Here is a 13,842-nt window from a genome sequence, read left to right as displayed (position 1 = left end):
CTTTAATTAACCTAATTTATTGTCTATTATTGTATCCCACAAATATTTGGCATTTCGACTATAGCTTACTACTGCTACCACTGAAATAGAAGACCTTCTACATAAAGAAAACTAGCCCTTGTTTCAATTGATTATATCCCATAAGTGACAGAATTTGAATTAAAGCAGAAGTTCTCATATTCTAGTGTTCATAAAATAAAGTTCTGGCACTTTAAAAAATGCACATTCCTAAGCCCTCCCCTAAAAATTCTGATTTCACAGATGAAGGATAAGGCCTAGGAGTTGCCACTTTTCTTTTCTTTTTTTTTTTTTTTTTTGCGGTACGCGGGCCTCTCACTGTTGTGGTGCACAGGCTCCAGACGAGCAGGCTCAGCGGCCATGGCTCACGGGCCTAGCCGCTCCACAGCATGTGGGATCTTCCCAGACCAGGGCACGAACCCGTGTCCCCTGCATTGGCAGGCGGACTCTCAACCACTGCACCACCAGGGAAGCCCTAGGAGTTGCCACTTTTAAAAGGCATTCCTGAAGCTTCTGATGCAGGTGAGTTAAACTTTAAGAAATAGTGATTTAAACAATTCAGGAAAATTATTTGCTATTATTTGCTTATATTGAACTAATGGGTAAGCTATTCTTGAGGCTTCTTTTCCTGGGTTTTATATTCTATTATCAAACCAAAATATAGAACTTACTTGCAGTTTATAACCTAACATTCATTTAAAAAAATAAATGCTTAATATACAAGTATAAATTTACATTGTATGTTTTTCACAAATCCTCCATTGGAAAGCCTTTCCTTTAGTAGGGCTCATTACTAAATATTTTCAAAGGCCAATTAGATCTTGGTTACTCTCCAGTTTTTAAATAAAATTTTCAAATCTACAAAATGATACATACTCTGAGACTTTATCTCAGAAAAATAATTTCCTTGCAAATTGCTATATACTTATTATCCTTCCACTTCCTTGAATAATTACAGATCAGAAGCATAGGTCAAAGCCTGATAATTTGATACCTCAGCTTCATCACTGCCATCAAGATGTTTAAAGTAAGAGATGGCAAAGGCTTAGAGATGGGTACTTGATAATCCTTCTATCAAATGTTGACCCTGCAAAGGACTAATAGTGTTTTGCCTGTAATGGGCAGATAGTATATATTTTTGATTTTGCAGGCATACAATCTCTGCAGCAAGTACTCAGCTCTGCCATTTTGACGTGAAAGCAGCCAGAGGCAATTCATATAGGAACAGGCATATCAGTGTCCCAATACAACTTATCACACTGCTATATTTAAAATGGATAACCAACAAGGATCTACTGTATAGAACAGGGAACTCTGCTCAATAATCTGTAACAACCTAATTGGGAAAAGAATTTGAAAAAGAATAGATACATGCATATGTATAACTGAATCACTTTGCTGTACACCTGAAACTATCACAAGATTGTTAATCAACTATACTCCAATATAAAATAAAAAGTTTAAAAAAATAAGCAGCAGGTCAAATTTTGCCTATGGGCTGTAGTTTGCCAACTGACTACTGCCAAGAGCACAAAGAATATAATCAAGAATTGTAGCCAACAACAACATAACAAACAGCAGTTTCATACCCATTTCATGACATATATACACACACACTCACATTTCCCTTTTCATTAATATTATAAATTAATGGAAAATCAGTAGATGAAAAACATTGCTACAAATTCTTCTGAATTAAAATTTGCTAAAATAACTATGTACATAGACAAAAGGAAGTCATTAGATGAAGAAACATTCATCTAGAGTTAATATGGGCTACTAAAATTAGTATAATTGCTTTTAATGCTATTTAGGTTTGGAAAACTCTTTGAAAGGTGTTATCAGTTATCTCTTTGCCTTAATTGAGGGTCAGGACAACACCCCATTGAAGCAGCTAAGAATTCACATGTGAAATATTTAAATGTCTAACACAGAGTGTATATTCATTAAAGCATCTATTAGCATAATGATTACTCTTCATTACTGTTATTATTTAAATCATAAGGAAGGAAATTACCAAATCTCCCATAGAATCATATTTAAATATTTAGTAAGTCTTGTAACGTTCACAAGTATGAATCTGATATCCTATTAAAAAAATATTCAAAGAAAAACAATCGACCTGGTTTTTTGATCCTGAGTCTGTAAGTTCTTGAACAGTCCTCTAGGTCTCAGTCTTCTCAATTTGAAAGTGAAGAGGTTGCAATAGATTAGCAAGTTAGCTCCTTTTCTTTGGTTGGCAAAGGTATGAAAAATTCAACAAATGTTCAAAATAAAACCCAAGATGTGCCCATCTCCTGGCCCCACTCCAAAACTTGATCTTTTTCTGGACTCTCTCAGGGAAAGGCAATACCCCTCACATTCCCGTTCCCCTAATGCAGTTGCACGAGGCTGAAAACTTGGACACCTCCTATACTCAGCCAGGCACTCAATTTGCTCAATTTTCCTTCCTAAAGATTTTGATTTCTTATATCTGCTTTGTTCTATCTCCGACACCGACTCCATCGACTAAGCAATCACCACCGCTTGCCTGAATTCCTGCATGGCTTTCTAAAGTCTCCCTAAATCCAATCTTGGCTCCCTCTGACCCTTTCCTGCAAAGAAGTGAGAATGGTCTTTCCAAAATGCAAATTGTATCATGTCAACCTTCTTAAAACCACTTTGTGGCTTGGCTTCTCATTTCTCTTAAAGTGTAAGCTCTGGCCCACCTTTCAACCTTCCTTCTTGGTTATCCAAACACCTTCTGCTCCCTTTCACTGCCTTTTGCTTGGAATACTCATCTCCACTGTCTTTGGGCACCATATCTTACTCATCTGTGGTATCACCATCTCCCCTCCACTTCCTTACTAGTCTTCTTGACCCCAGGCTGTTTTTGTTTGTTTGTTTGCTGGCAAGGACCTGTGATTCTTTTCATCCAAGCTATATGAAATTATACATCTGTTAGCATAGTATTTTGGTGGATGGGATTCTCTTTCAAGGTTATCAGCTCCATGGTAGCAGATTCAACCTAGGTTTGTCTGACTCCCACTCCTGTTTTGCTCTCTAAACTATACAGAGGAGTGGGTGTTCCAGCTGAGGCAACGCACAGGCCGGACAGAGCCTATCTGTGTAAGAGAGGAAGAAAACTGACTGGATTCCAAGTGCAGGAGTTCCACTGTAACGAGGGAAACATATACTTGGCTGGGAAGAGTGAAGCCAGACTATGGAGGATCCCAGAAGTTCAATGGAAGTGTCTGATTTAATGCAGCAGGAAAGAGGGTTTTGTTTGATTGTTTGTTTGTTTGTTTGTTTTGCTTTGTTATTGGCAACGAATTATGGTATCATGTGTATGAAGCAGAATGTGAGGTGTTTGGAGGAGAGTCTGAAGTGAGAAGGCAGCTAGGAACCCATTGATATAATAAAGGTAAGAAGTTTTGATCTCTAAAATCGAGAGGCTATGGTCAGAACAGTACAGAAATACGACATGGGAGAAAGGCTCTGTGGTGGAAATGAACTGGAACTAGATCAATCACTGGGTGTGGGGGTGAAGGAGGAAAGTGGGTCAAAGGCAAACACTAGACACCAGGTGTGGGTGATGGGGGATATGAATGCCTTCAACTGACACGAAGAGGCTTGGAGTAGGTTAGTGTTAATTTTATTTTGGAATCATTTTAGTGCTCTGTACACACTGAAGGATCACTGGAAACACCCCAGCATATTGTAAGCCAGAGCTGTAGTTACTACTTGAAATAAATATTCTACTTAGTTGCCCAAATGAGAAATCCGAGAATCATCATAGATTGCTGCCTGCTTCATCTTCATCCTCTCCAATGTTCCATCAAGCTCCAAAACATTCCACCTCCCAAATACCTCCCGATAGCCTCCCCTCTCTGTGTGCCCTCAGAGGCCCGATTTGTGCCATCTTATTTCCCTGGTTCTGCATAACTTGTCTCCTCTATCTTCACCTGGAGTTTTATTTTCCAGAAAACATATTTTCTTGAAAGCACAAATCTTATCAGAAAGTAAAAGGACTGACAGGAAACAAACTCTCACAGAAATTATTTCAGTTATCCATGTGGCCATGCACTGAATATACACACCATTTTGTTTAACCTTTATAAATCCTTATAATAACCCTTTAAAGAGGCTGTTTATAGCCTCCTTTAAAGAGGAAGAAACTGAGGGTTGCTTAACGGCACAAACTGAGTAGATAAAGAAGCTGGGATTCAGATTCAACCAGGCTGTTTTTCTCTGTTTCAACTTGCTTGGACCCTGACAGAAGCTCCCAAATCACCTATGTTTTTAAACAAAAGTCTATGTTATTGTCATAACATACAAGGCCTTTCAGGGTATTCCCCTGTGTGCTCTTCCACTCCCCTTTCTTGTCACTCGCGCTGGATGACTGGTACCATTTCCGGGTGCCATGTTCTCTCAGATGCACATGGCGCCTTGGGCCTAGACTATAGGAGAGGCTTCATACATACTTATTTTATGAATCACTTCATACTGCCTCTGTGCTCTGTGCTCTTTGCCCCTCATTCCTTATGCCCCAGGCTAGACCTACCTGCTTTACAAACTTTTCAAGTTTATAAATTATCTCCTCTTTCTGATTTGTCCCTAATCCCAACAGGGTAGATCTCTTGAGTATATGTACCTCTACCATTACATTTACCCTCTATAGAACTCTTTGTGTCCATCTTGTCCCACCTGACTGCAATCTACTTGAGTACCTGGATTGTATCTTTTTCGTGTATTTATTCCCAGCACCAAGCACAGTGCCTGGACTAGAATAGGGTCTCAGTAAATGTTTGTTTCATGAAGGAAGAGAGGGAGGGGATGTTTGAGGGAATAACCTGACTATTCCTGCCTGACCCCGGAAACAGATTACCACAGCAGACAGGTCATGTTTATCTGCCAGGTTTTTGGGGGGTTTTTTATCTTCAAATTTGGGGCAATTCTTTCTTTATTTATTTAATTTACATCTTTATTGGAGTATAATTGCTGTACAATGGTGTGTTAGTTCCTGCTTTATAACAAAGTGAATCAGTTATACATATACATATGTTCCCATATCTCTTCCCTCTGGCGTCTCCCTCCCTCCCACCCCTCCAGGCGGTCACAAAGCACTGAGCTGATCTCCCTGTGCTATGCGGCTGCTTCCCACTAGCTATCTACCTTACGTTTGGAAGTGTATATATGTCCATGCCTCTCTCTCACTTTGTCACAGCTTACTCTTCCCCCTCCCCATATCCTCAAGTCCATTCTCTAGTAGGTCTGTGTCTTTATTCCTGTCTTACTCCTAGGTTCCTCATGACATTTTTTTTCTTAAACTCCATATATATGTGTTAGCATACGGTATTTGTCTTTCTCTTTCTGACTTACTTCACTCTGTATGACAGACTCTAGGTCTATCAGCCCCAGTTCTTGACACCTTGACTGGCACCTGTAGGCACTCACATTCATAAACAGTTGGGAATGAATGTATAAAAGCTTGTTTAGTCATTACGTGGTTAAAGCATTTTCACATGACCTTTTTATAAGGTCCTTTTCCTGGGTGCATGGGAATGTCTGAAGGGGCCTGTGGAATGTTCTAAATATGTGCAGTAGGAGGGTCTTGAGCCCAAGGGGGATCCATAATCCAACTCATCATTCACCACACGGTTCTCAGATAAGGAAGCGACAGGGAAGACATGAGGGCTCTAGATTTCACAACGCAGGGTGTCACGACATTCACTGGCAGTAAAGGGAAGATGGTAACAGCCACAGGAGGATAAGATGAAGCCTGATGAGATGCTAGCAAAGATGTTCTGGACCCGTAGAGCTGAAACACAGTTACATCTGACAGCAGTGTTTTAAAACTTTGACTTTTGGTATGCTCTTTGCCCTGCCTATGATTATTTTCTTAGGATTTATGTAAGATGCTTTTTGTTTTGTTTTGTTTTATAAAAAGTTAACCTGTTTCAATTGTGATAAGTGACAGCAAGGGAAAGGTTTTGGCCCAAGCGTGGTGGGCCCCAGTTTTCCTGAGGCTACAGGATATCTCTGGGAAACAGAGTGGGGTGAGCCTAAGTCTCTCAGGACTTTGGACATCAGAGGGAGTGACATCAGCAAGAAAAGCAGCACAGGGTCTAGAGAGGGATCAGGGGATAGTCACCAGTTTACCACAGGAAGTTCTAGAAGAAATAACCTCCTAAAGTGCCTGGCACATAGATAGTGCCCAAATATTTGGTAGAAGAAAGGTTCATATAAGTTTTTGCTTACTGCTTATGAACTAGTGAAAATAAGCTGAAGAAGGAAAGTTACTCTGGAGAAACAATTTAAATGTAATTAAAATTAAAATTAAGTGTTTCTTATAATGTGTCAATGCAAAAATATGTTTTGATTTATACAGTAGTCTACACATTTTTCCATCTGGGTAAAATATCCATACTTATTATATGGATTGATTAATTCTACAGCCAGACTGAAGTATATTTTCCAACAACTAAAACATATAGAAATATTCCAAGGGGATTTTATCATAAGAGTAGAGATGACTTCATCAGAAGTCATTACGTATGCTCTTCACTCCTTGGCAAAATCTGATTTGCGCTACGTTGTCTTGGAAACTATCCCTGGGTTTTTGTCACTGCAGGGAACCAGTTCATCTCACAAGTGAGGTTCACCTGTTATCAGGTGCTGAGACTTGGCAGCTCACTGGGAGTACTGCGCCGAGGCACCAGGGCACTTTGGGATGGTCTACATACTCCAGGATGCAAAGTGCCATGAGGAAACTTTTAAAATATTCAAATAACCCAGTTTTTAAAACCATCTGGAGAGGCATGAGTGTTTTTAGCCCCGTTCCTTTTTTTTTTTTTTCTTTTCTTTTCTTTTGCGGTACGCGGGCCTCTCACTGTTGTGGCCTCTCCCGTTGCGGAGCACAGGCTCCGGACGCGCAGGCTCAGCGGCCATGGTTCACAGGCCCAGCCGCTCTGCGGCATGTGGGATCTTCCCGGACTGGGGCACGAACCCGTGTCCCCTGCATCGGCAGGCGGACTCTCAACCACTGCGCCACCAGGGAAGCCCCGCCTCATTCCATTTTACATGAAAATATTTTGTTCACCTTTAAATGTAGAATATATTGGGTTGGCCAAAAAGTTCGTTCAGGTTTCCCGTAAGATGTTACGAAAAACCCGAACAAACATTTTGGCCAACCCAATGTATTTTCTTCAACCCCAAACCTGACTTTAGGCAGAATAAACGAGGGAGCAGGAAGAAACGAATGACTTAAAACATATATATTTCTATTTGCTATACCACCTTTTGACAACTAAACCCAGTGATTCACACCTGTATTTTAAAATAGGTGGTTATACACGTTGATTAAGAAAAAAAGTATATTTAAAGAAATGTGTACTTACCAGAAATACTGCTATAGATATTCCAACCAGAAAGCCTGCTATCACATCAGACCAATGATTTCGATATTCTGCTACTCTGTTGAGCCCAGTAAGAAAGGCCAAACACATTAAGCCCAGGCATAGAACGGGCTTAGCGAGTCTTGTTCCTTTGGCTTTGATTGTGTTGGTAATGTACATCTGAAATAGTAAATGAAAAACATGACTTTCCATGAATGTATTTCCTTGATATACACCTCATATATGTGTCTGTACATATATATATATATATTTATTTATTGACATAGATATGCCTATATAGTTCAAATAATTAACTGAAGTTTATGAATTTTTTGAAAGAAGTTTCTTAAAAGTAGAGTTTAAAAGTAGTGATTAGTTAATTTTACTTACCTTATATTGACTAATGGCCAATTCTTATGTAATAGTAATTATCTAAGATACTGAGTGCAGACATTCCAAGTGACTTTTTTTTAACTTTTAATGTACTTATTCTTGTTTCATCTGAATTTGCATTTTAGGTCAATACTATTAGAAGGGGAAAACTGATGAATGAATGTTTTTAATGTTTACATTTTTGTATACCATATGGAGAGGATGCATATTTTATAAAAATTAGAAGTTGTGAGTATAGCTATAACAAACAAAATGGAATGGATTTCCACTAAACAGATACTACTTTGAAAAAAGAATTTAAAGTTCAATACAGTGTCAAGGTTTGCTTTTATGCTGTTACCTGAAATTACTTTGTTTTAACCAAATTTTATCAACCAGCATTAGGACAAAAAAAAAAAATTAACTATGATGGGGGAAATGTGTCAGCTAAAGCCAAAACAAAACAATTAGTAAACACCTACATTTTTGGCATCTTCACATATGCTAATGAAGAACAATTAAGTGTCAGCTGATTGCACAGAATGAAATGTCTTCAAGTTGTGAGCCACCATGCTCAAAACACCCAGTCTTTCCCCCAATCTGATTTATTCTATAGCTCAATTGCTCATAACTTAAACCATGTGTTCCTATATAAGTGAATCTGTTGACTGTGAAGGAAATGTGTCAGTTATTATTTCAAGTCACTAGTAAAGTAATTATTAAAGAGATGGCTTTGACAGTGCAATCAGTTTTTATGATATTAATGTCAGGATCTGATACTGATAATATAATCAGAAAAATACTTAGAAATGCATATAACCACTTGCTTATTGTCCTCAATTGAATAAAAAATGCATTTGCCGGGCTTCCCTGGTGGCTCAGTGGTTGGGAGTCCGCCTGCTGATGCAGGGGACATGGGTTCGTGCCCCGGTCCGGGAAGATCCCACGTGCCGCAGAGCGGCTGGGCCAGTGAGCCATGGCCGCTGAGCCTGAGTGTCCGAAGCCTCTGCTCCGCAACGGGAGAGGCCGCAACAGTGAGACGCCTGCGTACCACAAAAACAAACAAACAAACAAAAAACAACAAAAAAACCATTTGCCTAAGAGATTAAACCAAAATCAGCACTTATGCTTTTAGTTCACGGCAGCCATTTTAGAATGCTATGAAATTCAGTAATTATCTTTTCTCTTTTTTTTTTCTGGGCAAGTTTGCAGCCCTGTTAGCTGCCAGTATACACTGTATGAATATTTAAACAGTTCATGTGATACAAGGCTTCTGCCTAGCCAAGTTCTAGCTCTTTGCAATCTATCCTTGGTCCTGATACTCTAGGAAAAAAAAAAAGCTGGATTATCTCCATTTTGGGCCTATGACCTTCAGAGCTATGTCTGTGTATTCTAAGCCTGTGCTTGAAAGAGCTAAATAATCTCAGTTAAGAAGAATAAGTATACATGAGAGGGAAATAGGAGGAGATGAGAAAGAGAAAATGGTGCCTTTGCCATTCTGAGAGAATATATTAAAGAGTTTTGCTCACATGAGTAACAAGGCAAGAATATCACACCACTTCAGGTGTCCAGTGACGCACCTAATAGAGTAACTCCTTATTTGACTCGTGCATATAAACAGAGAGTGAAATTTGAGCTGCTTGTGGGATTTTCTGTAACACAGCTATGCAGCTGATTACTGACTTCTTACCTTTGCATTTCTTCACATCTGTCAAAACGCTAAAGACATCCTTTCCTTATTAAAACAAAATGAATGTGAAATGATAGCTGAATAGTATTAATACCACTAATAATTATTACAGCTATGATTTAATGAGCGATGGCTGTTCAAGGCAATGTTCTAAGCATTTTACTTTACTTATTAAATCCTCAAAATAATCATATTAGTAAGAAATCATCATTACCTTCATTTTATAGATGAAAAAATTGACTGAAGACAAAGCTTACTATGAAGAATATACAACTTAACTATTGGGGGTGGCACTTTTGAGAAGGAGAAATGTCAATGGGAAGTAGGGGTAAAGCACTTTGGTGCCTTTAACCTTCGTTTCTTTCTATTGATTTCTTGCCTAGAGAAAATGGCATAAGCTAAGTATCAGTGAATGCAAGAGAAATGAGATTAAAAATAGGGGAAAGAAAGCCACCATAGTACATAGCGGTGAGGCTACATCTATACTCTACTATTAGGAAAAAGTAGGAAGTAGTATATATGTGGTTTGTGTGGGAAATCTCCTACAGAATCTGTATGGCTTTGGAAAACATTTGCCTTCTCCTTCAACCCCAGAGGCCATCACAGATAGAGCTCAGCCCTAACTTATCCAAGTTGTGTAGGCCTATAGTAATCTGTGACCTTGGGCTACAATCCTCTGAAGTGTCTCTTGAATTTGAGTTCATTCCTAAGATGCTCTATGACTTAAGCATTGTTTATAAAGGGTCCCAAGACACAGTCTGGCCACTATGCAAACTCATGAAAAGGCTTCTATATTAGGAATAGCCTGGGATTTGGCTCTTCCCCCACCAGATCCCCACTTAATGTCCAGAACCAGAATAGAAGAAAATTGAATTTTAAGCGTTATGGGAGAAGGACGACATTTCTTCAAATAATTTCAACTTTAAAGTGGGTCACTGTAGTGCTTTATAATGCACAGATTTTCTGTACCATAATCAGTTGACATGAATGTCACAAAAGAAAAATTTGAGTTTGCACTTATATGTACTAGGGAACTTTTTGGTACTTTATGAATGTAAGTGCCTTTTAACCAGTCTAATTGTGTTATCCTTACAGAAGGTCTATTATACCTAATTTGCAGAAGAGGAAATTATAGCATGAGAATCTATTAAGCAAGTTGGACACAGGACAGGAATTGATTATTTATGCTCTCTTGGTTTTTAATTCACTTATGAAACCATCTAGGTTAACCGGATGTCAAAATGTAGCTAAACTAAAACACAAACAGAAGGGTGTATAATCTGAGCAGGATGGTATCTGCTCAGTCCTCAAGGGTCAGTGAATGCTCACTATTTTATAGGCCAAGCCATTTAGCCATTATTAGGCAGTTGTTATTCACCAATCCCATGAATATCTATTAGCCCCAAGATGCAGAAAGTTAAAAACAGTCATTTGCTACCTGCTAACAGTGAGGTGTAGATTCTTCTACACATTTTTTTCCTTGCTTATACAATATATACAATAATTGACACACATATAAAGGGGTTTCGCTTACTTGTTTGCTTTTACTAAAATGTAATCTCAATGCCCATGTAGTAAAGTGAATGGACTCACTTGTGAGAATATTAATCTATCTTTTGGGTAAATGAGAAAGCACTGTACAATTTTAAAACAATACTATTATAAAACAAAAATAAAAACACAAATGCTTGTGTTTGTTAAGCACTTACTATACACCTGAAGCTGTTATTCAAAGAGGAGTCATCTAGGTTAGATCCAGAAGGATGAGTACGAGTTCCCGGCAAAGGGGAAATGGGGGGAAAAGGTGTCCTAGACCCAGGGAGAGCATCCGTAACCCTGCTATGCACTCCCCAAGCACCTGCGTTGTCCTCTCCCAGAACACTTACCACAGTGTGTGGTTTATACTAATTTGAGTTGTTCCCTTCACTACAGTGAGGACACAGAAGCCAAATCTGGAGTCTGTACTATAAGCCCTGAGCTTAGCACTTTGTCTGAAACACAGTAAGCACTCAAAAGACTTACTAGACTTACTAAATAAAAGAACGAATAAATGAAAAATGCAAAGGCACAAGAGAAAGAGTATGGAGTATTTTCTTCATAGCATTTGTCATTATTTAAAATCATGTTCCCCATTTCTGTGTATGTATATCTGTTGCCTCCATGAGAATATTCCATTAGAATAAAACCTCTGTCCATTCACCATTCTACCTGAAATGCATAGAACTCCTTTTATGTAGTAGGTATTCAAAAATGTCAAATTAATGAATGCATGAATGGCATGCTTGGGGAAAAGTGAATTTTTGAACTCTTATTGTCAGAAAATACACATCGCTATCAGAAATTGTCTTGCATATGCATGTGTTTAGTTACAACTGTCTTTCTCCTCCTTGTCTATCTCATATTGCCTGGATCAAAACCTGGTACAAGGTAGGCACCTGTGATAGAAAGAATATTAGCCCCCTAACAATGCCGAAGCTCTAATCCTAGGAACTTGTGAATATGTCACCAAATCACATGAGTTTTTAAAAGTGGATAACCTTCCCTAACTGTAGTCAGAAAGAGATCTGAAGATGCTATGCTGCCATCTTTGACGATGGAGAAAGGAAGCAACCAACCAAGGAATTCAGATAGCCTCTGGGAGCTGGAAAAGGCAGGGAATGAATTCTCCCTAGAGCCTCTTGAAGGGATGCAGCCAGGCTGAAACCTTGATTTTAGCCCAGTGAGATCATGCTGGACTTCAGATCTATGGAACTCTAGGATAATAACCTTGGGTTGTTTTAAGTGTCTAAGCTTGTGGTATTTTGTCATGGTGTCAAAACAAAAACTATGATAATCAATCAATATCTGTTTCATGCGTAAATGAATGAATGGACTGGAATTTGTAAAAATGATCCATAAGGGATAACTGTGGCATAGTGATTAGATTACCTGCTCTGGAACCAATGAGATTTGGGTTTGAGTCCTGGCTCTGTCACTTACTTAAACAAGTTATTCAACCTATCTAAGCCTTGAACTCCTTATGTATAAAATGAGTGGGGTTTTTTTTTATATTAAGCTGTATGAGCTGTTTGCATATTTTGGAAGTTAATCCCTTGTCTGTTGCATCATTTGTAAATATTTTCTCCCATTCCTTAGGCTGTCTTTTCATTTTGCTTATGGTTTCCTTTGCTGTGCAAAAGCTTTTAAGTTTAATTAGGTCCCATTTGTTTATTTTGGTATTTATTTCCATCACTCTAGGAGACTGCTCCAAAAAAATATTGCTGTGATTTATGTCAAAGAGTGTTCTGCCTATGTTTTCCTCTAGGAGTTTTATAGTAACCAGTTTTACATTTAGGTCTTTTAATCCATTTTGAGTTTATTTTTGTATATGGTGTTAGAGAATGGTAGCCATCCAGTTTTCCCAGCACTACTTATTGAAGACACTGTCTCTCCTCCATTGTATATTCTTGCCTTCTTTGTCATAGATTAATTGACCAAAATGTGTGGGTTTATTTGGATTGCACCCTATAGTCTTACTCATGAATCTACAATTCATAATCAGGTTAGGATGGATTCTTTAAACTGATTTCCACGTTTTGACTACTTTGATTCATATATCCTAAGAAGCAATAGGTTTTTGTGTGTGTGTGTGTGTGTGTGTGTGTGTGGTACGCGGGTCTCTCACTGTTGTGGCCTCTCCCGTTGTGGAGCACAGGCTCTGGACGCGCAGGCTCAGCGGCCATGGCTCACGGTCCCAGCTGCTCCACGGCATGTGGGATCCTCCCGGACCAGGGCACGAACCCGTGTCCCCTGCATCGGCAAGCGGACTCTCAACCACTGCGCCACCAGGGAAGCCCTGTTTTTGTTTTTTTAATAACCACATAACATTACTACTGGTCATATTGTTTGTAGTCCTCACATGGACTGATGTTCCACCAAGTTCTTTTTATCTTGGATTCCTGGGATTATTTTTAAAAAATCAAATTTCTTAATTGTTTTCAAAATAGCATTCCACCTTGTTAAAACCCTTTTGACCTTTGAGGTTGACATCTATCAAATTAGTCCTCTTTCTCTCAGCTTCTTCTTAGCACCATATAGATCACCAATAACAAGGCAGTGTCAAGGGTAGAATTCCATGGCAATCCACTGGAGATTTATTTGCAAATTGGTACAGAGACATTGAACAAAATTTGGAATGTTCATTTATTAAGCCAGGTGTGTAGTGTCCTGAAAGTCTTATTATTATATCCATACTTACCCATGATCATAAATTTGCCAAAGTGCAATGTAAATGTATTTGATAGGGTATGTAATAGAATGGTGATGAGAGGTAATGCAATGGTAAAAAGACCATGGACTTTGTACCAGATTTGTGTACACATAATTCAGACCCTTCAGGGCTGTGTT

General features: G+C 38.8%; 1 protein-coding gene across 2 annotated transcripts in view; it reads right to left on the bottom strand.

Moving 5' to 3' along the window:
• PLPPR5 (phospholipid phosphatase related 5) overlaps positions 1 to 13,842 on the bottom strand; it is a gene marked incomplete at its 3' end in the record, with an annotated part of 128,611 nt that overhangs the window by 19,960 nt on the left and 94,809 nt on the right. For both annotated transcript variants that reach the window (XM_081224345.1, XM_081224346.1), the window contains exon 4: positions 7,398 to 7,574. In XM_081224345.1, the coding sequence (XP_081080471.1) occupies positions 7,398 to 7,574 (177 nt within the window). The remainder of the gene's footprint in view (positions 1 to 7,397; positions 7,575 to 13,842) is intronic.

This window comes from Mesoplodon bidens (genome assembly GCF_964165515.1).
Source record: "Mesoplodon bidens genome assembly, chromosome: 2".
Taxonomy (NCBI): Eukaryota; Metazoa; Chordata; class Mammalia; order Artiodactyla; family Ziphiidae; genus Mesoplodon; species Mesoplodon bidens.
This window is presented reverse-complemented; position numbering and strand designations above follow the sequence as displayed.